Source organism: Alternaria metachromatica (assembly GCF_023757995.1).
Source record: "Alternaria metachromatica strain BMP 0045 chromosome Unknown scaffold_7, whole genome shotgun sequence".
Lineage (NCBI taxonomy): Eukaryota > Fungi > Ascomycota > Dothideomycetes > Pleosporales > Pleosporaceae > Alternaria > Alternaria metachromatica.
The window spans coordinates 1,380,101-1,402,332 of NW_026055498.1; the positions used below are offsets into that span (position 1 = coordinate 1,380,101).

A 22,232-nucleotide genomic window follows, 5' to 3' on the forward strand; every position below is an offset into this window, starting at 1 on the left:
TCTCAATGCATGGGCATCAAATACGTATGGATCGACTCTCTCTGCATCATACAGGACGACCACCAAGATTGGCTTTCCGAGGCAGCGAAGATGAGGGATGTGTACAAAAACGCTGCTCTGGTCGTGGGCGCTTCAGGAGCCAAAGACTCTACTGAAGGTCTCTTCATCACCAATCGTCCGAGAGCGAGGATATTCCGACTACCTTATCGCGTCAACGGGAAGATACAAGGAAAATTCAACATGACGCAATTGTACGGACAATGGGATCTGTTCACGGGTCCTCTTGAAAAACGGGCGTGGACGCTGCAAGAACGCTATCTTGCGCAACGTTTCCTCGCGTTCATGCCGTATGGTATTACGTGGGTGTGCGATGGCACTGCAGTAGATGAGGTAGGGCGTGACATCGATACATTTGCCGATAAGCGGTGGTACACGCTATTGCAAAGATATACGATGAGATCTCTGACAGTCTCATCCGATCGTCCCGAGGCCATCAAAGGAATCGCCGAAGAGTTTGAACGTTCACGGAGAGCTCTGGATCGGTACATACCAGAGTACGGTGTGTGGGAAGGGAAAAATGTACATCAGCTGCTTTGGTTCTGTGATGGCGAGCAATTTGACGATGGCGAGTTACCTCACATTCCTACATGGAGCTGGATCGCCACGAAAGATGTCAAAAAATGGCCAGATGATGTCCATTGTCCAGAATACGAAGGCATCCAGAAAGCAGAGGAAATGCCACGACGATTAGTGATTAGCTCTACAGGCTACCTCCACTTAGCCGGACACTTGAGCGCCAAACGGCGGGCCGAAAGCTACGTACGTGAAGCGTCCACTTTACCCGACCTTAACCTTCAATGGCTTCGAGAGTTTCACGATCCTTATTATCGGCGCCGTCCCAAACTAAGCCGAACATTCCACTTCATCACCCAAAACATGCATAACGCTAGCCATCAGGCAGTTCTGGGCATTGTCCAATTCGATCACATTTCGAAAACGGCATATACACATGTGTGTTTTCTGGCAAAGCAAAAGCGTAGGAGCGCGAAGGATTGGAGGTCCATCCAGATCGCTAAAGCGGCTGAGGCGGAGGGATTGGGCGAGGAGTGGCAAGAAGTTCCAAACGAAGAGGGGTGCGAAGGCGGTGATGTCTATGAGCAGAAACTCTACCACTGGGACTCGTCGTTGTCAGAAGAGGAGGACGATAGTACCGATGACGACTCTAAGATTATCTGGGTCTACAAGCGGTTGAAGTGTGCCGCCGTATTAGATGCTCCATTCGTGGAAGAGCAGACTATCGTAAGAAGTGACCGTCTTGACTTGTGCGCCGAGACTAATGTCTACTAGGGAGATGTGATCTACCACATTGAGCAGAAGCCAGACTTTGTGTACTGGGTACTCCTTCTTGAGCAGGTTGGCGAAAGCAGATTCAGACGCGTAGGCATGGGAACTCTCTTGCCCGCCGCATACGAAGCCTTCCAAGTCCAAGTTCAAGAGTTCTCCATCATCTAGACTCAGCAGCTTACAATAGCGTTGAGACATGAGTATTGAGACATTGAAGAACAATGTAGACCTCTCACTCGTATATTCCCCATCATGGTATCTTCACGTCCCTCACATCTATACTACAACGCCTAACATCCCCTCACATCTTCATCCCCCCAACCCTCCCCTTCTCCGGCTCCCCCACCTCATTCTCATACAGCGGATTAACCTGCACCTCCCTCAACCACAGCCTAAACGACTTATCCAACGTCTTCGCATTCATAACCGCACAATCCTTGACCTCCTGCGCACTCAAATACGACACCCCCTCCGCATCGCCCCCCGCAATCGCAATCGCGCGCTGCAGCAAAATGCAGTTCTTTTGCGTATATATCGCCCGGTACACCGCTTCCTCGATGCTAGCGCCGAACGTCGTGAAGCCGTGCTTGTGCTGTAGTACGACGGGATTTTCGGGGGAGAAGCGGGAGGCGAAAGCGGCGCCGAGGGATGCGTTTTTGATGAGGAGGTCGTGTTCGGAGGGCGCTGACGTTCCACGTAGACTGTCCATTGTGAATACCTTAGCGCCGCCCAGGCCCATGAAGCCCGCCATGTGGAACACGGGTCGCACGGGATGCGGTTCCATCGTGCCGTGTCCTACAGTGAAGGGTATGACGTCCTCGGAATGCGAGTGCACAACGCAATTCACCTTGGGAAACTTCCTTAGTATCTCCCCGTGGATATACCGCTCGCTGTATCCCTGCGGCGCATCCGCATCAACGGGCGAGGAGTCCTTCACCCAGTACGATATAAAGTCGCTCATATTCTTGACGAGGGCTGGGGCGCCGGGGTCGTAGCCAGCGATGATGTATTGTTCCTTGTTGAGCGGGTGTCTTACGGAGATATGGCCGAATGCATCGACGAGGCCGTGGTGGTGCAGGATGTGGTTTGCGCGGATGAGCAGGCGCAGTTGCTGCTGCAGCTGGGGTGGGATGGACATCTTGTGTGCTCGCGACTTGCGCTCTTTGGGCTGTGGCTGGGTTGGCGTAGGCGGGCCTGTCTTAAGCGACTCTGCGTTGAGGGACTCGGCTTTTAGCGATTCGGTGCGCGCTTCTTCGATGATGGATAGTTCGCGTTGTTTGGAGGGTCGGAGGTATTCTTCGGGTTGGGCTGCGTGCAGGGGATGCGATGCTAAGGCGCGTGGATGCGTTGCGTCGGCGGCGTCCCTTTGGGTCTGTTGAGCGGCGCAGTAGTTGCAGAGTACCATTTGGCTGTTCAGCACTTGGAGGAGTGCATTCTGCTGGGTATAAAGGCTGGTTGCCTCGTCTTATGGAGTGAGCGAGCGATGTTTCAAGGTGGCGATGGAAATAGTAGCGTTTGAAACCGCGGATGCCTTGGAGTCGCTAGCACTTTCTCTAACTCTTCACCTGCGTCGCGAACTCGGTGGTGTCGCCTGGGTGCGAGGTGAGACGATGCGAAAGGCGAATGACGCGTTGCGCCTGTCGTGCGCGATATTGCTGGTGCATCGCGACATGGCGGTGGATGGGTCGCGGAGGTGTTGCGGGGATGCAGCCGGGTCATTGGGCGCTCGTGAGGGGATCCGATCTTCTAGCGCCATTAGCCTTCCCGCCCGCGACAGCCCTGTCCCTCACTCGCCCCACATCGCGCGGCCCCCATTAACCTTCAAGTCCGCATCTTGAAACGGAACACCGCAGACTCTCAGACTCGCGACGTCCTCCCCGTCTCACCAACCCTTCTGTTCGGAGCGTTCTCTTGATCACCACGTACCCTCGTTCAAGATGGCCGCCCAATACGTGCTGGCTGGCCTAGCAGCAGCGGGACTGGCCTTCTGGTATGACTTCAAGAGCTGGCAAAGCTTTGGTTCGCGACCCTCTCAGCCTGTGTGAATGCGATTGCTGAGTCGCCGCAGGAACGGGTGGCACGCCTCCAACCTTGGAAGGCTACATCAAGATCCGTCGATGGGGACTCTACTTGCTCTACACGCGCCAGAACTTGCTCGATGCATCTCCAATTCCCGATACGGGCGCGTCTTACATCAATCCTCAGAAGGTGCCGGACCGCGTTGGCAGTAGACCAGGACTTACACGTTGGACACTACCACAACGCCAGTTCCCCGAGGAGATAACACCGGGCGCTTCCACGACTCTTCACGATCTCATGCGCGAGTTTGCGGATACAAAGGCGTACTCGGAGTATATCGATACGCGGCCAAGCAAGACGGAAGGCGGAACTGGACCTGCCATCTACGTCAAACCAGACGTCAAGACCATCAACCCCGTCGCGCACAAGATATTCTACGAGGTCGCGCACGTGCATCCGGCAGACAACTCGCTGCATGTGTATGTAAGCCCGCAAGACGCGAGACTGGTGATGAAGAGGGGCTGGGGACAGCGCTTTCCAGTGACTTGGTTGGCGCCGCCGAGCTGGATCATGGTGTATGCGCCGAGGAACGAGGAGGAAGTGGAGACTGTCAGGGAGATTGTCAGGGCTGCAGTTTGCCATGCTGTCGGGATGAATGTCGAACATGGAGTTTGAGCAAGCGGAGGCGCGACACGCGGAGGTACTGTCCATGGTCAGTATAGTCGAGCGCAATTGTCCATGACTATTCTCGGAGACGTCCAAGCCCCATGCGTAGACTGTGTTTCGTTCGATGTCTGGGCACGGCACTGGAGAGGAGAACCGACGCCGGACGCTAGTAACAACGGCGCCCGCCGCATCCGCCGCATCTGCATCGCATCCCCCACTCTCTTGCGCTAGCTTACACATGTCGCCCGGCTTGAACGACCCTGCAGCATGGCATCGATCCGGAATGCTATGTTAAGACCGCTCATGCCGCGAGCCAGCGTCTCTCGAAACTGACATCGTGTCTTGCCTCCACCGTCGCAACCTCACCTTTCTCATACCCCACACCGCATCCATCCAACATGGGTAGCATCGACACCAGCCTGAAAGTCATCGTCATTGGCGCCGGTGTGTAACCAATCCCCCAGCATAGCAGACCCCTACTAACGCACCAAGGCCCCGCCGGCTGCGCGCTCGCTCACGGCCTCAAAAAAGCAGGCATCTCCTTCAACATCTACGACAAAGGCGCCGACGTGTACCGCCATCGTCAATGGGCCTTCACATTAGGCTGGGCACGACCCTACCTCTTCGACCTCATCCCAGAAGAGCTCAGCGCGCAGATCAACTCATGTCAAGTCGACCCGTACGTCGATTGTGCCGCGCTCGGCGAAGATAGGATTGTTATTTATAATGGCCAAACGCGCGAAGAGGCTTTCGCATTTCCGATACCGAAGGCGCGCGAGATTAATATTAGAAGACTGCGCATGTTGTTAGCAGAGCAATTGGATGTGCAATACAGCAAGAGCTTCTCGCACTACGAGACAACCCAGGACGGCGGCGTAACCGTCCACTTCGAAGACGGCACAACCGACACCGGCACCATCCTCATCGGCCTCGACGGCGCCATGTCAAAAGTGCGCCGCTGTCTCATACCCAAAGAAGGCAACATGGACACCCTCCCCTTCGCCCTAATGAACTTCAACGCGTCCTACACCGCCGAGCAAGCCCTCTTCATCAAAGAACACCTCCATCCACTCGTCGACATCGCGATTCATCCTGGAGGTCACTACATCCGCGCAAACGTGCTGGATATGCCCGATGAGAAAGACGCGAGTACCTGGACGTTTCAGATCCTGTCTACGTGGCCGCTGAAATATGTTGAGGATCATGATAACGAAGACGGGAGGTTGGAAAGGCTTAAAGCGCATGTGAAAAGGGATGGATGGGCGGAGCCGTATAAGAGTGCTATTGAGTGGATACCAGAGGATACCCCGGTGTTACGCGATCAGCTCAAGATATGGAAGACCGTCCCCTGGGATAATCACAACGGGAGGGTTACGCTATGTGGCGACGCAGCCCACGCTATGACGTTCCACCGCGGTCAAGGTGCTAACAATGCTTTTTACTCTGCGCATTGTCTTGTTGAAGCATTGAAGAGCGTGCAGAGTGGGACGGCGAGTTTGAAAGATGCGGTCACGGCGTATGACGAGAGTATTTGGAAGAGAGGCGCGAATGAGGTTCAGATATCGAAGGCACAAACGTTCTTCACGCATGATGGGTTGGATAACTTTATTAATAGTCCCGTTATGCAGTTGGGAACGAAGCCGAGTCATGCTGCTAAGACGGAAGGGTATCAGTAGCTACACAGAGCCATATCAACACATTTAAAGACGGGATCACCGATTTCGTGAGAGAAGGATTATCAATTTGACGATATCAGCCGGTCATCGCTTTCTGTCTCTAATTTTCTCATAGCATTTCCTGCCGCTGCGTTGTCGAACGTGAAGACTCGTTGCTCATACAAAGAATGGCCTTTCGAACACAGGAGAGAGCATGCTAATCAGAGAATGAGAGCTTCTCATCTTCCGATACATCCACCACCGGAACTTCGTCAACACTGTCGTGCGCAGACCCTTCAGATGGTTCTGGGCTCGGCAGGATTTCGATTTCTTCCGAGTCCGTGCCGTCATCCTGAGCATCTTGAACATGTTAGCATGGCGTTCTCATGGCAAGGCCGATCTAATCATCAAGTCATACCTTCACCCTGTGGAAGCGGCGAGATGTCGCGAACGTCCTGGAGCGCTCGCAACCCGTCTTCAAGAATCTTGAGCTTCTCGCTGCAACGCATGCGCTCTTTCGAAGACTCCTCACTCTCGGATGCCAGAGCTGTCACAGTCGCGTCGTCGATATCGATGACGTCGGCAGCGGCGTCCGGGTACTGCAGGATGTCGCATGTATTAGGTCATCGTGATGTTTGTGGGCGGCCTTGAGAAAACGTCTCTCACGTATGAGGTGGTGAAGTCAAGGTTACGCCCATGGCGCGGGGGTTCCTGTTGGACGCGTCAAAGCGGCCGCTAGCTAGATCCAGCCTTACCCGAACAGGCCTGCCCAACCCGGCGAACATCGTCCGGATCGCGTAACCCCCGTTTCCGATTGACCACCATCAGCCCGCCCGCTGTCACTCTGCGACGTCGACTTCCTCTTCCGCGACCTTCCACCCACCGCGCGAATCAGATCTTTACGACATGGCTTCATTGATGTGCTAACGGCGTCTCGCCTCGCGCAGCCACCCGCGGCTCACGACGACTCATTCTTCGATCGCAACCTTGGAAAGCTCTGGAATGGAACCCCATGCGTGCCTGCGACCTCTGCTTTGGAGCCCAACGCCGCGCAACGCTTCCTAAGGATCACAAGGGACAATCCGACACGCTTGGACTGACAGCAGTAGCGTGGAAGCGGCGTGCATCACAGATAGTGGAACAAGCCGCAAGGGTCAGAGAGAGCACTACTCCCCTTCGCACGATAGACAATTGTGTTGCATACTGGCGAATATCCCGCAAGCCTCGACGCGACGTCAAGGAACAAGTCAATGGCAACCATGACAAGACGGTGCGATGGATCCGAGATGTTTGATGTTGAAGTTCTCAACAGATGCGGCTCAAGCGGCAGCTCCTGGTGAGGCCGCGCAGATCTAGATCAGCCACATGGAACCAACCAAGAACACTTGGAACCACCCTCCCGGAAATTGGCCCAGTTTCCAGCCTTCCGTGGGTTTTCACCGAGCTTCGCGATTACCAAGCGATCGAGTAGCATCACGTCAAAGGATCGTAATTCGAGTCAGGGTCCAGCCGTTGTGGAGACGGATTGTGGATCATCCATGGAATGCTCGCGTGTCGCCCGCCTTACGGAAAATCCTTCACCGACACAGGCCATTCTCTTGTCCCTGCATGCATGGCGCTCGTGTCGAGGTCTTGACCCAAGTCATGTCAACCCCTATGGAAAAGGACGCGCCGAAGGGTTCACAGTTTACATAGCCGTCTCCCCGCATGGTGAGTTTAGAGTTGGACCGATATCTAGACCACATTTCCACCGACAACAATGCCGCGAGAAGATCGATCCGGAGAGTTCACCGGCGTCTTGGGGTTCTTCATCTGTATTTGCACCCTGCTAGTACTGCTTCGATGCTACTGCAAGCTGGTGCTCGTGAAGAACATCGCGGCCGATGACTACTTCTCTGTTCTTACCCTGGCGGCCTTCTTGGTCTATTGTAGCTCCGCGCTGCTAGGTGTCCAGAATGGGACCGGGAAGCGACGATATCTCATCCCGGATGAGAAGTATCCCATCGGTATGAAGGTTTGTCATACCACGTCTACAGTATATTCCATGAGGCTAACGACTCGAACTAGTGGTGGTGGACTTGCGAGCCCACATACGTTGTTACGAATATCTTCCTCAAGATGAGCATCGGCATCTTCCTTCTGCGCATCGCCCAGGATAGAACCCATCGCATGATTCTTTGGATCGCCCTCATCGCCATCCAAGTATACAGCGTGTACTTCTTCTTTGTCTTCACCTTCCAATGCTGGCCTGTCTCGTTCTTCTGGGAACAGTTCCGCGGTGGCAAAGGACATTGCATCCCCTCTAGGTTCGTCGTGAACTCGTTCTACGGCTACTCTGCACTGTCCTGTGTCACGGACTGGACATTCAGTATTGTTCCAATCTTCATCGTGCACAACTTGCAGATGGACAAGAGGAAGAAGATGACGGTGGTTGTTGTACTCGCCTGCTGCGCTATGTAAGCTCATTCCGCCTCTAGAGTCTTCCTTGCATCGTATGCTAACTCAACACCAGTGGCTCCACCGCAACAGTCGTCCGCATCCCATTCATAAATGGCCTCAACGATATACCCGACTTCCTATACACTACCACCGACGTCGCGATATGGTCTACCGTCGAAACCGGAATCGGCCTTGCGACCTCCGCCGCCGCCACGCTCCGTCCCTTGCTCCGCCAGGTGTTTGGTGAAATTTCGACGCATGATAGCGCCTCTCGCAAGCACTCGCGCAGATGGAACTCGGGACACCCGTCACGTTCAGGGTACCTGGAACAAGCAAGCCAGCAAGGCGGGAATGACATCCAGCTCAGTAATCATGATTCAAAACATCATACTGTCCATGTCACCAGCGGGAACGCGAGTCCGAGTGGGAGTACGCTCGAGTTGAACATGGAGTGGGAGCAAGATAAATTTAGTGGAACGGCTGATGTAACTGCAGCGGGGCACAATGGAATCATGAGGACGGTGAAGATTACGCAGATGTAGAATGAGGTTAACATCTAATGAAAGCTATCGCGAACTACCGTCATCGACATACCAACCCACCAATGTACTCACCCGATTTCCCTCGCGCAAAGACTTCAGATTCCAGTGCGAAGCCCAGAACAAGGCCATTGAACGAGCGAGGGATCGCTTGGGCCTTGACACTTTTCCTTGCCTTATCGTCGTGAGCAGCCCGTACCAGGACCAGACCGCAGTCTGGATCAAAGGCGCACTGTATACGTTCTTTTGTGGAAATTGAGCTCCTTGCGAACCACTTTTTGCATCGTCAAGCTCACCCCTGTGGCGCAGAGGGCGGGCGCTAGTCGCGGCAGCCTAGCCCAAACGGTGCTGATCTTCGGCGGCTCCGCGTGAACATCGTACGGCTCCTACAATCTAGATCTCTACACCCTCTCGACCAACATCACAACAACCTCGAAAGAAAGCATGGGTTTCCTATTTCGGCTTTCAGCTCACCGCATTGAGTTCGCTCTCGCGACAGGGCTTCATCGACCCGCTTGTGGCTTCGCGTGGTGTAGCTCGACTCTTTCGTCGAAGCGGCGACCTTCACGACAGCGAGGCGATCACGAGCGCCATAAATATCATCGCCATAGCCTTCGATATGAAGTATCCCGCACCGTCTCTCGTTATCTCTTCCGTCCGATATTGTCCAGCAGCCCTTCCTTTCGTCGACTCGTCACTCGTTCAGTCTCGCATCAACACTGTTTCTCCAATAATCATTAATACGTAATTCAGCATCATGCGATCAATCTTCCTTGCGCTCCTTGCTGCTCTCCCCATCATCGATGCTGCTGTGAGCAGTCCGCGCATTTCTAAGACCGGGCGCTGCGGAAGTAGCTTTGACCTTACATGCAGCGGTTCCTCTTTTGGCAACTGCTGCTCGAAATACAACTACTGTGGCAAGACTTCCGCTCATTGTGACTCCGGATGTCAGTCGGGCTTTGGGAATTGTAAGACCTCGCTTGTTCCGATCTCGGCATCTACAAAGGTGTCAAAGGATGGGACTTGCGGCGAAAAGAGTGGCTTCACGTGCTTGAAGTCTGCATTCGGCAACTGTTGCTCGCAGTAAGTCAACTTTGGAAGACACAGTCACGCGGCGAGCTCACTAATAACAATGCACTTCCAGATACGGATACTGCGGATCGTCTAACGCATACTGCGGCTCAGGCTGCAACCCTGCTTTCGGTTCCTGCTCAGGCCCAGCCGCCGCCACTCCTGCTACCACGACGCGTTCATCTTCGACACCAACTCACGCTGCTTCCACCGCTTCACCCCCCGCCACGAAGCCCGCTACTCATAAGGTGTCTACCAATGCGCGATGCGGAAATGTCTACCAAGCGTCACCCCTCGGGATGACCTGTGCTGGATCCAAGTGGGGTAACTGCTGCAGTAAATACTCATACTGGTATGTTCAGCGATTACATGGTCCGTCGCACGCTACTGTATACTAATACGCGACAGTGGGAGCACCGATGCATACTGCGGTAGCGGCTGCCAGCCAGGCTTCGGCAATTGCAAGCCTGCATCCTCGTCCGTGCCGTCCGCCTCGTCCTCCCCAGCGAAGGTTCCAATTGCACCGGCCAGTGCGCCTCCAGCCATGAGCACACACGCGGGTTCATCTTCTATCTCGTCGTCACTCACCGCGTCGTCTTCCACTACCTCGTCCCAGGCCACGAGCGCATCGCTCGCCGACCCTGTCCCATCTTCTTCATCTACGATTCCGTCGGTAGAAAGCCTGTACACAAGTGTCTTCGCAACAAGCGCAAGCGCATCGGCCATCGTAGTGGAAAGCTTGTCTTCACTGGACGTCGCTTCAGAGTCAACAGCGGCCAAGGATACCGTTTCTGCGCCTGGCGGTCTCTCAACCTCGCTCGCATCCTCAGAGGTCGCGGTCTCAACGAACACTATCACCAGCTCTACCCTTACAGAGTCGCCTACCATCAATAGGGAGCCTTTGAGCACAGCTACAGCCCCGCTCGCTACATCGGAGGTCGCTTCCTCCCAAGTCGAGATTGTCTCTTCCGTCGCATCGACCATCGTGCTCGAGACGTCTGTCGAGCCGACCACCACGACCACGACCACGCACACGCCGACATCTGCTGAATCTCAGGTTGTATCGATTGAGACCGAGACCGAGACCATCTCTTCCACCGATGCGCCCGTGATAAGCGCGTTGCCATCGTCGGAGCTTGTCGCATCCTCCGAAACCACCCACACGCCAGTCCAAGAGACCACATCGAGCTCAGTGGTCGAGACGCCGTCGCCACTCCCGGAGACACCCGCTTCTTCGTCCCCAGCGACTATGATCGTCGCAACATCCACCACGTCGGCGCCAGCAACCTGCAACACGCTCGTCGCGAGTTACAACCCCTCCTTCGAAAGCGGAGCCATTGCACCTTGGACCAACTCCTGGGGCGCCAATACTGTGTTCGGCAAGACCGAGGTTCTTTCGGCTGATACGGCACCCTTCGCGCCGCTCGACGGATCACATGCGCTCTACACCACGTTGACCAATCGGTACATGGGAGCCCAGCAGTGGAGGTTCACACTACAAGACGTCTACATCCCAGCTAGCAGCAACTACAACTGCACGGTCGGGTTCAAAATAGTTCAGAACGACAATCGCGCGCGATACCCCGTGCAAGCCGCCTTGTTAATCGATAATCAAGTTGTGAACTATGCGCAGAACGGTGTATCTAACGGTGTATTTGTGGGCGTGCCGACAGGTCCAGAGACGGCTCTTTGGAAGACGGTAGGCGGTTCCGGAGTCGCAAATGCGCAAGACCAGCATACCGTTACAGTAATCGTTCTCTTGAACAATGCCGTTAACCTCGCTGCGGGAACAGCTTTCGCGATCGATAGCCTGCAATGCTTCCCAACCGGGCAATGCGCGATGTAGATATATATAGACACGTAGCAGAATACCTAGTAAAATGCATTGCAAGACGTCTCTTCTTAGTTTATATAAGATCTTTCTTATTCTAAAATAGATTAATTATTACACTAACTTTATTAGAATAGATAATAATAGACTATTATTATATAATTTATAGTATATACGTAGTAATCTTATAGTATAATATTAATAGTATATAGTATAGTATTAGTAGACGTAGAAGTAATATTAGCTATAGTAAGTATAATATTAAAATCTAATATAGCTTTAAATAAAGCTAAGCTACTCTACTTTCTAGCTAGCGCTAGAAGATATTAACTAGATTTTTTAAGGTATAAGACTATATAAACTCTAGAAGCCTATACTAGCTAGTATATAGAGCTTTTATAATATAATATTACTTCTATTTAATTATTTTACTTCTATCTAGAGTATTATATATATTATATCTTATAGTATATATAATTAATTATCTAAAGTTTTAATATTTCTTACTAAGGCTTAGTACTAGCTATAGTAGTAAGCTAATATAATATATTATATTAACCTAACTTTATTAGATTTATAACTTTTACTATTAAATTCTATAAAATTTAGTTTATATACTTTTATATTCTAGTACTAGTCTTATAGCTTAAGCTAACTCTAGAAGCTTATTTAATACTATAAGCTAACTCTAGAAGTACGTTCTCTACTATAATTATATCTAGAAAGTATACTCTATAGTATAAGCTAACTCTAGAAGAATACTTAATAGTATAAGCTAACTTTAAAAAAATACTTAACACTATAAGCTATATATAAAACTATACTAGTAGCGTAAGCTAATTTTAAAAGTATAGTTAATACTATAAGCTAACTCTAGAAGTATAGTTAATACTATAAGCTAACTCTAGAAGTATAGTTAATACTATAAGCTAACTCTAGAAGTGTACTAATAGTATAAGCTAACTCTAGAAGTATACTTATTAACGTAAGTATTATAACTTCTAGACTTATTTTCTACTACTTTATAGATAGAAACTATACTATTAAATTATTTTTATATTTCTAGAATAAAATTTAACGTTTTATACTTATAAATTTCTAAATATTACTAAGTAAAGTTCTAATATTATATATATATAAATCTCTAGATATTACTAAGTTAACTTAACCTTCTATATCTATAAGAATCTACCTATTTATATATATAAATTAATAGAATTTTAATAGTAAAGTATATCTAAAATTATCTATTCTTTTATATTACTACTATTTACACTAGTAAATTAAGCTAACTTATATTATTTATTAAGTTCTAGACTACTTTAAAGTTCTATTATAAATTTTAACTAGAAGTAAGTAAATCTATAAAAGTCTAATTAATAAAGTTAGACTTTTTAATAAAATCTAGTAAAAGTTATATTAGTAGAGACTCTACTTTTATATAACTTATAAAGATTAGTTTTATAATCTTTACTATTTCTATAGTATTACTATTATAGATTATAACTATATTTATCTAGTTCTATAGACGCATAATTAGTCTCTATTTAATAAATAAATTTAGTACTTTATCTTTTAGTAGTAAAATAAAGATTTCTACTCTAAATCTCTTTTAGAGTATAAACTATTACTTTCTATATTCTAACTATCTATTCTATATATAAAGTATAACGCTACTAATCTTAGTAAATAGCTACTTTTATACTACTATTACTATACTCTACTTTTATATACTTTTTAGATTAATTCTACTATATAAAAAATATTCTAAACGTTTATATTTAGTATAGAGTATTAATATATTCTAGTAATACTATATATTACTAAGTATATTTATAGTTTCTTTCTTTTATATAGTTATAACTAATCTCTAGATTTCTTTAACTTTACTTATAGTTAGTATATTAGTTAATATTCTACTTATATTAGCTTAGAATAACACTTACTATAGTTAGAAATCTAAATAGAGTTTATTTAGGTTATATAGTCTATATAGAGAACTCTATAACTAACTCTATTTAAGATAAATCTAAATAGAAGTTTTTTAGTAGAGAGTTCTAGGTCTAGTAGACTAGTAAGTATCTACTACTATATTTAAGCCTATTTTTTATAGTTATAGATCTTATAGACCTACTTATATAGTAAGATATCTATAACTAGCTTATACTTATAGATCTATAAGACTTATTTATATAGTAGAAAACCTATTTCTACTTATAATTAATAGTTTAGTAAACCTATCTTTCTCTTCTAGTACGTATACTTATAATAGCTACTATTATAGTAGATTATATAGTTATTAATTATAGATTATTTTACTTAGAAGAGATACTCTAACTATCTAGTATCTCTACCTAGTATTACTAAGTACTATTAAGAAGTATAAGTTTAAATCTCTACACTAACACTTTCTTATACTACTTAGTAAAGCTACTAATTAGCTATACACTATCTATAGAACCTTTTCTACTCTAAGCTTTATATACTAACTTTTTTATAGTTATTATATCTTATAGCTATATTAGAGTCTAGTAGTATAATAACGCTAGTAGCTACTATATCTATCTTAAGCTATATAATAATAGCTATCTTATTATCTCTATAATTACTATATATACTTTTATTATTTATTTTCTCTCTTCTCTATATATATATACTTTACTAACTATATATATTTTAGCTTATTACTATATTTAGTAAGCTATCTATTATCTCTAAAGCTAATAACACTCTATAAAGTAGTAATATTATAACTAATACCTATAATAAGTGTAAGTACGTAGTAAACCTTAATAATATTAGTCTATTCTAAGGTGCGCTAGATATATAGTTTAACTCTAAGATTCTATATAAAATTATTACGTAGATTCTACTATATCTATTATTTCTTATCTAAGTATACTAATAAATTTAAAGGTATAAAGCTAGATTTTAAAAAAACTATTATAGAGAGAGTAGAGCTTCTCTAGAATACTATAGAGATAAGTTCTATATAGATTATTCTAAGTTTCTAATATACTATTAGTTTACTAACTCTAGTTACTAGTCTAAGTAGACTATACTTTTTAGTAACTAGACTAAGTAGGCTATATCTAGGTACTTATTTAGTAAGACTATAGAGGCTATATCTTACTTAATACTAAAGAATAACCTAGTATACCTTTAGAGAGAGAGGTAGATTAGCGTATATTAAAAGAGGTTATAGTATCTAGTATTTATAAAATTAAGGTAGAAGAATAGAGTTCTTTTTTTTTTAAATATTTTACCTTTTATAAAGTCTTTACTATAATAGAATCTAAAATAGAAAGAGCTATAAGAATTTAATAATTAAATAGTATAGCTAACTATAATACTACTTTTTCTAGAAAGACCTTAACTCTAGTCTTATTTTTCTAGTCTAACTTTTAGAATTATTATATATAATTTATACTTTTAACTAGATCTAACTAGTAGATAGAATAATATCTAAAGCTATTTATTCTAGTAATATTTATTAGAAGCGCCTTACGCTATTAGTATTAGATACGTAGACTTTAAGTTAAAGTCTACTGTAAGTAGTCTATACTACTCTAGTTTTTAGTACTTACTTAGGTTAAAGTCTGTAAGATTCTCTAGATAATATCTAGGTTAAAGTTCTAAACTTTAATTATCTTATAGGTATTCTATAACTACTAATTCTTTTAACTTTATACAAAGTAGATACACTTCTATATAAGTAATAATATACTTATATATTCTATATAATTCTAACTATAGAGTAAGATACCTACTAGCCTGTAGTTAGAGTGCACGTAGGTACTAAGAACTATTTACTTCTTATCTAGATACAAAACCTTTGCTATCTAACTCTAATATTAAACTTTACTATCTAGGCTAGATATAAAACCTTTTAACCTCTATATAATACATACCTTTAGCATCTATACCTAACGTAAACCTATTATATTTATTTAAGTAACAAAACCTTTATCTTAAATATTACTACATCTAAGCACAAATCTATTATAAAATTTATTACCTTAGTCTTTCTATTCTACGCGCGTAATAAGTAGGCTAGAGTTTATAATAAAACGTAATGCATTATATATATATAATAGTAGCATATTACGTAGAGAGTATATTAGAATAGATAGATTTAGTCTATATTAGGTTGTTTTGTATACAAAGATTCTTGCAGAAAGTAGAAGATATACTAGAATATAACTACTGCACGTATAGAAGAAAGTCTGCATTACGTAAGCGTAATATATATTCTAGAATAGAGTTGTTATTTCTCTATTCTAGCTACTATATACTAAAGCTTATTAATTATCTTTTACCTTACTATTAACAGCAAGTATGCTATTAGCATCTAAATTAGCGTAGTTAACTTTAGCAGTATTATTAGTGTTAATAATAGTTTTATAGCTTTTAGCAACCTTATAGAGTATACTCTTACTTACCTTAATATAACTATAGAGTTAAGCTACTTCTACTTTAGCTACGTTAACCTTATCTAAGGCTCTAGCTATCTTTAGTCTTTCTATTATAATATTACTCTAAAGCGCTGCTACTATCTTCTCTAAGTAAGCTATTTCTACTTAAGTATAATACAACTCTTTTTAATCTATATATAGCTTTTCTACTAGGCCTTTTACGCGCTTAAACTCTACTTTAATTTCTATAGAAATATACTTAAAGCTTAATATTCTATAGTAGATACGCACTAACTTCTTACTATTCTAAACTAGAGTAGAGGTAGTAACACGTTTTAATAACTACGTAGAAAGAGATAATTAGCGTAGAGTATAGACGTAGATAACGTTCTTAATAGATACGTCTTTTAATAGCGTAGTAGTATACGTAGTATATTTATGCTTAGCTAAAATAAAACTATCTAGCAGCTTTCTCTTACTTTAGAGAGGCTCTACTATACCTATAGCTCTAGTTCTAGACACTATATCTATTTAGTTATAGTAGACTAGAATATTAGTAAATGTTGCTAGCGTAGAGCTTTATTACTTATAAGATAATTATAGGTATATAATAATAGAAGAAGATATAGTAAATATAATATAAGAAGAGACTAGAATAAGAGATACGTTACTATAACTAAGTTTAGCTCTTTATATAATAGTATATAACACTAACGTTAGAGATTACACTAAACGTGTTTAAACTTAGTATAATATAAAACTATTATATTTACTTATACTCTAAAAACAATATATCTTTACTTAAATACCTCTTCTCTGCTATATCTCTAGGCTCTATAGTACCTACTAGGCGCTATCTAACCTAAATATACCTATAACTATTATTTAGATTATAAGACTAGAGTAGAAACTATAGACTCTCTAGGTTATTATAAATATAGTTCTATTTCTCTATATCTTTAAACGCAAACTATTCTAATAGTAGAAGGTATCTCTCTATTAGTATTATTATTATGTTCTTAATTATATCTAATAGCAGTACTACGTGTTTGTTGTACATAATAATAAGATTATACTACTTTAGAAACATTACCTTCTATAAGCTCTTAACCTAACTATTCTTAACTCTCTCTAGTAATAGCGCAAAAGCGCTAACTCTAAATAATATCTTAAAATAGCTCTACCTTTTTCTATATATTATAACCTTATTAAACTTTATCTATTCTTTTCTATACGTCTACCTCTCTGCGTTCTAACTATATAGTACTTTTAGTAGGTATATTTTCGCAAATATTGTAACTCTCTATTCTAGTCTTTCTCTACTACTCTTATTCTAGTGCTCTTTAATAACGTGTTCTATTTCTAACCTATTTTTATAAAGCTTAGTATATTTAATATAATATTAAATAGTTACGTATAACTTTACGCTCTCTATAAGTATTACTCTATTATATTTCTTCTTATATACTTTCTAAGATTACACGTTAAGGCTATAAACAGAAACTATATTATTATACGCTAGTAACGTAGTATTATTACTCTGCGTTATAATCTATAGTAGCTCTAGTCTCTTAGTAGCTTACTACTACTAAACCTTTATTAGTACTAACTAGTTCTAGAACACTTCTTTTAAGGCAACGCTGCGCCTAGCATAAATTAAATTCTCTACTATAGCTAGGCCTATCTTTCTCTACCTTTCTGCGTACTTTTAGTATATAAGCTACTCTTTATTTATTCTAACTCTTACGTTAGAGTTATTTAGTAGCTTCTAAGTAGAAGTCTAACACTTCTTCTAGTGCTTTAATTTCTTAACTTAGTGTCTCTCTATTACCTATTTTATACTACTACCTAAGCTCTCTCTTTAGTATTATTATTTCTTTAGCTAGGTTATTATTTTATCTACTACGTTCTTAGCTACCTCTAATATTATGTTATCTATAAAGGTAGTGCTGTCTATATCTACTTCTACCTTACTCTCTCTAACTTTAGCTTTATTCTAGACTAATATTAAGAGTACTAGTATTACGCCTATAAGTGCGAGTACGTTATACTTATTAGAAATCTATAACACTAGATTCTTCTACGCAATATGCTTATATATCTATACTATAGTATAGAATAGTAACTAAGATATTAATAACTTCTAAGAAGCGCTACTATTATAAAACTCTAACTAGTAAGTATTAGCATACTCTTTCTTTAGAAATATATTATTTACTATAGTAGTAGATTTATAGATACTATTATTCTAGCTATCTTAGCACTTACTAGACGTAGTAATAGGTAGAAGTGTAAGCATGCTTATAGAAATAGAACATTTATATTATATACTAGCGCCTACTAGCCTATAACTCTCTTTTTATATCTAGTAATAATAGAATTATACTAATTATTAATCTATATATACTAATTTAGTACTTATGTTAGACTAGTGCGCGCTATCTTGCGCTGCTAATTACTAGCGTAGCTACTTAACCTAAGTTTTAGACTATAATACTAAAGTTACGCTATTCTTAAATATACAACCTCTATAGTTATAAGGTCTAGAACTACCTATTTATACTTTAACTACTTTAGCTATACGTTTCTATAGCTATATTAGAGTTAGTAAAACCTTGTCTTTTCTTTTTCTAAATACTAAAACACTATTAGATAGACTTCTATAACGCGTTTTTTTACTATTATAGTATTTTTTTAGTTTACTCTAAACGTAACTCTATCTATAGTAACTAGCTTATCTATTCTATATTACTCTACTACTACTTATAGTAGTTACTGCGCACGCTAATCTATTTACTTATTTACCTTAAAATTAGCGTTGTAATTAAGCTGCTATTAATATTATATTAAATTCTAGAAATTTTCTTTAAAAAACTAATCTATTACTATAGAAGTCTAGCACTATTTTTATTTACCTACCTACCTCTAGAACGCCTACTATTAATTAGCTATTATACTTATATTTATACTATACTCTCTCTTATTACGCCTCTCTTTCTACTATTACTATAGAATTACTAGAGATCTTCTACTATTATAAGAAATAGAATATTCTTATCTATAAAATCTATAGAATTACTATTCTGCTAGATAAGTTAGTAGTCTACCTTAGTATATACTAGAGTCTAGTAGTAGATAAATATTACACTATTGTTAACTGTCTAGCTTCTATTATTCTATCTTTACACTAATATTACTTTAATTTTATTCTTCTACCTATTCTAATTAAACCTATTAAGTTTATTCTTATAGTAGATAGGTTAATGTATACTATAATAGAAGGTGTCTCTTCTAGAATATACTAGTATATTACTATAAAAGATACTATGCAGAAATACTTATAAACCTATATCTATATCTACTATTACGCCTCTACTAACGTAGACGCAGCTAAATTATATAGCTCTAGTATAATAGCTTTCTTCTTAAACTACACTACTACTATATCTTACTAGCGTTTATTTAACTATATAGCGTCTAGCACTACTACTATATTCTTCTTTAAGATTATCTAGCTACGTTCTACTACTATAGCGCTTAGTAATAACGCCTTTAAAGCTATGCTAGCTAGCACTAAAAAGTATAAATTAGAAGAGTTTACTAGTATTTATAACGTTCTTTCTAAAGAGAGTAACTAGCGTTATAATATAAGCTTATAGCTTATCTATATAAATTTTACTACCTATATAGATAGCAAATCTAGCGTAGAGCTTCTTAAGCTTATAGCGCTACCTCTTAAGAAAATAGAGCCTCTTAAGTAGTTTCTAGTAAACTATATCTTAAGTATAGTGTAAATATAAATAGCTATCTATAACTACTTCTCTTACTATGTCTAGGCTATAGTTATACGCAAGAGAGAATTCTATAGTTAGCTTACGTAGCTCTTATAGTTATATATACATAACTTTATTTTATATACTAGCTCTCTCTAAGCTATTATTTTTTGCGTGTAGCGCTTATAGCACTAACTACCTAGCTACCTTCTCTACTTCTAGCTTACTCTCTAATAGCTTATAGCTTTCTAGGCTTTTAAGAACTATATTACCTCTTTTTATATACTCTATCTACTTATTAACACTAGCTCTAACTAGATAATACTTACTATAATAGAAGTTCTTCTCTATAATCTATAGCTCTTATTACTACGCTAAAAAAGTACTCTAGATAAAAAGAAACTCTTACTACTTACGCCTCTTACTATTCTAGGCGTTGCGCTAAATAGATATAAGTAGGCCTAGTCTTACGCTACTAATCTATTAGCTATAAAGAAATTTACGCGCTTAGCCTTTATTTACTAGCTATAGTTAGACTTTAAGCCTACTACTACTTCTAATAATAATAATATTAATAAAGAGAAGTCTACTAGCGTATTAACTATAAAAGAATTAGATACGCTATAGAGCTACACTAATAACAAGGTAGAAGCTACGCTTCTAAAGTAAAGTTATTTATAGTTAATAGTTAATTATGCAATACTAATATAGTAGATTATCTTAATAGCAAAGTATACGAGCTGCCTCTAGTACGCTAACTACGTAGATAGATTTGTAACGTAGTCTAGTAACTAGCTTATCTACTATAAATTTACGTTAAGCATATTAAATTTCTAAAACATAATCTACTATCTCTAGGCTTAGATTAAGAAATAACTATATAATTTTTGCTACGTTAACACGCTTAATAAACTTTCTTCTATTATATATACTACTCTTAGTAGTATAGAGTCTATATTATAATATAATAACTTATAGTTAGTATTTAATAAGTCTAATAATAACTACTTTATCTAGCTTAGAGAATAGATTATACGTTGCGTATAGACGCTAGCTACTAATAAGAAAGTAGCTACCTAATAGCGTTTCTCTCTTAATCTTACCTTCTATAACTCTAACTTTATTTATTATATTAGAGACTATATCTAGCGCCTAAACAAAGACATAGTAGTATTAGTGTATCTAACCTTAGGCGCGCCTACTTATAGCACTAAGTTAATAAGTTACTATATATAGAATACTATAGGTAGTAAAATATATAATATTTTCTTTCTTAATAGATTAGTGTTGCTAGCGCTATAGTACTATAAGAGTTTTAATTATAATAAGACTCTAAAACCTATTTACTAATTTCTACTATAACCTATAGGTAATATCTTTATCTATTATATATAAATAGTGTTACCTTTCTATAGGCGTTTATAGTATAATCTTCTAGTGTATTGTTTACGCAATCTCTTTACAACAAGTTCTATACTTTTTCTATTCTATACTAGTATAGTATAGAAGATAGCTAATTACCTTAGTAATAGACTCTATCTTATTACTAAGAAAGCGTTAGGTGTTAGAATTAAGCTTTGCGCTATATAGTATATCTATATTACTATTAGGCGCAAGATTAACTATAAAAATATAGCTCTTTATATTATATTAGTAGTAGAGGTCTAGAATATATTTTAGAAAGAAAAGGCTAATATATTAGAGAAGTAGACTAGCTATAGAGTATAGATTAGAACATCTATATATGCGTAAGAAGTAGGTAGAATTTTTATAGTATAGTATAAATATAACCTAAAGGTAAGTACCTAGTACTATACATTTCTTAGATTTATGCCTATTAAGGTTTTAGTGTATAATAATAGTAGTAACAGCGTAAGCTAGTTTAATAACCTAGCTACTACTACGCTAGAGAAGACGTTATTAGACTATTACACTAATCTCTACTATAGTGTTAAGCGTAAGTTTAACACTATCTACCTATCTAAACTCTTTGTTTATATCTATAGCGTAGCTACGTAGTTTTATAAGTTATAAAAGAAAGTCTTACTTAAAGTTGTCTAGAGTAAGTTAGCTACTATAGCCTACGTAGCTACTACTAGTAGTAGTAAGAGCCTAGTATTTAAGCTCTCTATAAAGCTTTTAGAGTATAGTATAATATTACTTATAGTGCTGCTTATAGCGCTAAAAGCTAATCTAGTAGACTATCTTTGTAGCTTTAGTATGCGCTCTATCTTATAGAACACTAGTAATAACGTAGATAAGACTACTAACGTTGTTATAACTATACCTAAATAGGTTATAACTTTATTCTTACTAAAAGCTTTTCTTTAATACTAATAGTCTGCCTAACGCCTTTTACGTATTATTATTAACAAAGTCTACTATATATTATAGGTAGACTCTACCTTTTACCTCTATATCTAGGCTCTAGGCTACCTAACTACCTATAGTGTACTATTAACTTTTCTTATAGCTACTCT

The 22,232-nt window shown here is 40.8% G+C and overlaps 7 protein-coding genes across 7 annotated transcripts; 4 read left to right on the forward strand and 3 right to left on the reverse strand.

Moving 5' to 3' along the window:
* Positions 1–1,645: 1,645 nt before the first annotated feature.
* Positions 1,646–2,749, reverse strand: J4E83_004442 (uncharacterized protein; the record flags this gene model as incomplete). The annotated part of the gene is made up of 1 exon (XM_049331371.1): positions 1,646–2,749. One exon carries the CDS (start codon positions 2,747–2,749, stop codon positions 1,646–1,648), a length of 1,104 nt encoding a protein of 367 aa, XP_049189917.1.
* A 532-nt stretch (positions 2,750–3,281) lies between these two features.
* Positions 3,282–4,138, forward strand: J4E83_004443 (uncharacterized protein; the record flags this gene model as incomplete). Its single annotated transcript, XM_049331372.1, has 3 exons — positions 3,282–3,363; positions 3,413–3,804; positions 4,118–4,138. 3 exons carry the CDS (start codon positions 3,282–3,284, stop codon positions 4,136–4,138), a joined length of 495 nt encoding a protein of 164 aa, XP_049189918.1.
* A 289-nt stretch (positions 4,139–4,427) lies between these two features.
* On the forward strand, positions 4,428–5,705 carry J4E83_004444 (uncharacterized protein; the record flags this gene model as incomplete). The annotated part of the gene is made up of 2 exons (XM_049331373.1): positions 4,428–4,473; positions 4,522–5,705. 2 exons carry the CDS (start codon positions 4,428–4,430, stop codon positions 5,703–5,705), a joined length of 1,230 nt encoding a protein of 409 aa, XP_049189919.1.
* Positions 5,706–6,091: 386 nt separating this feature from the next.
* On the reverse strand, positions 6,092–6,382 carry J4E83_004445 (uncharacterized protein; the record flags this gene model as incomplete). Its single annotated transcript, XM_049331374.1, has 2 exons — positions 6,092–6,283; positions 6,377–6,382. The coding sequence occupies 2 exons, from the start codon at positions 6,380–6,382 to the stop codon at positions 6,092–6,094; spliced, it is 198 nt and encodes a 65-aa protein (XP_049189920.1).
* Positions 6,383–7,692: 1,310 nt separating this feature from the next.
* J4E83_004446 (uncharacterized protein) lies at positions 7,693–8,665 on the forward strand (the record flags this gene model as incomplete). Its single annotated transcript, XM_049331375.1, has 3 exons — positions 7,693–7,698; positions 7,752–8,140; positions 8,197–8,665. The coding sequence occupies 3 exons, from the start codon at positions 7,693–7,695 to the stop codon at positions 8,663–8,665; spliced, it is 864 nt and encodes a 287-aa protein (XP_049189921.1).
* A 1,452-nt stretch (positions 8,666–10,117) lies between these two features.
* Positions 10,118–10,717, reverse strand: J4E83_004447 (uncharacterized protein; the record flags this gene model as incomplete). Its single annotated transcript, XM_049331376.1, has 1 exon — positions 10,118–10,717. The coding sequence occupies one exon, from the start codon at positions 10,715–10,717 to the stop codon at positions 10,118–10,120; it is 600 nt and encodes a 199-aa protein (XP_049189922.1).
* A 265-nt stretch (positions 10,718–10,982) lies between these two features.
* J4E83_004448 (uncharacterized protein) lies at positions 10,983–11,579 on the forward strand (the record flags this gene model as incomplete). Its single annotated transcript, XM_049331377.1, has 1 exon — positions 10,983–11,579. One exon carries the CDS (start codon positions 10,983–10,985, stop codon positions 11,577–11,579), a length of 597 nt encoding a protein of 198 aa, XP_049189923.1.
* Between the last annotated feature and the right edge of the window lie 10,653 nt (positions 11,580–22,232).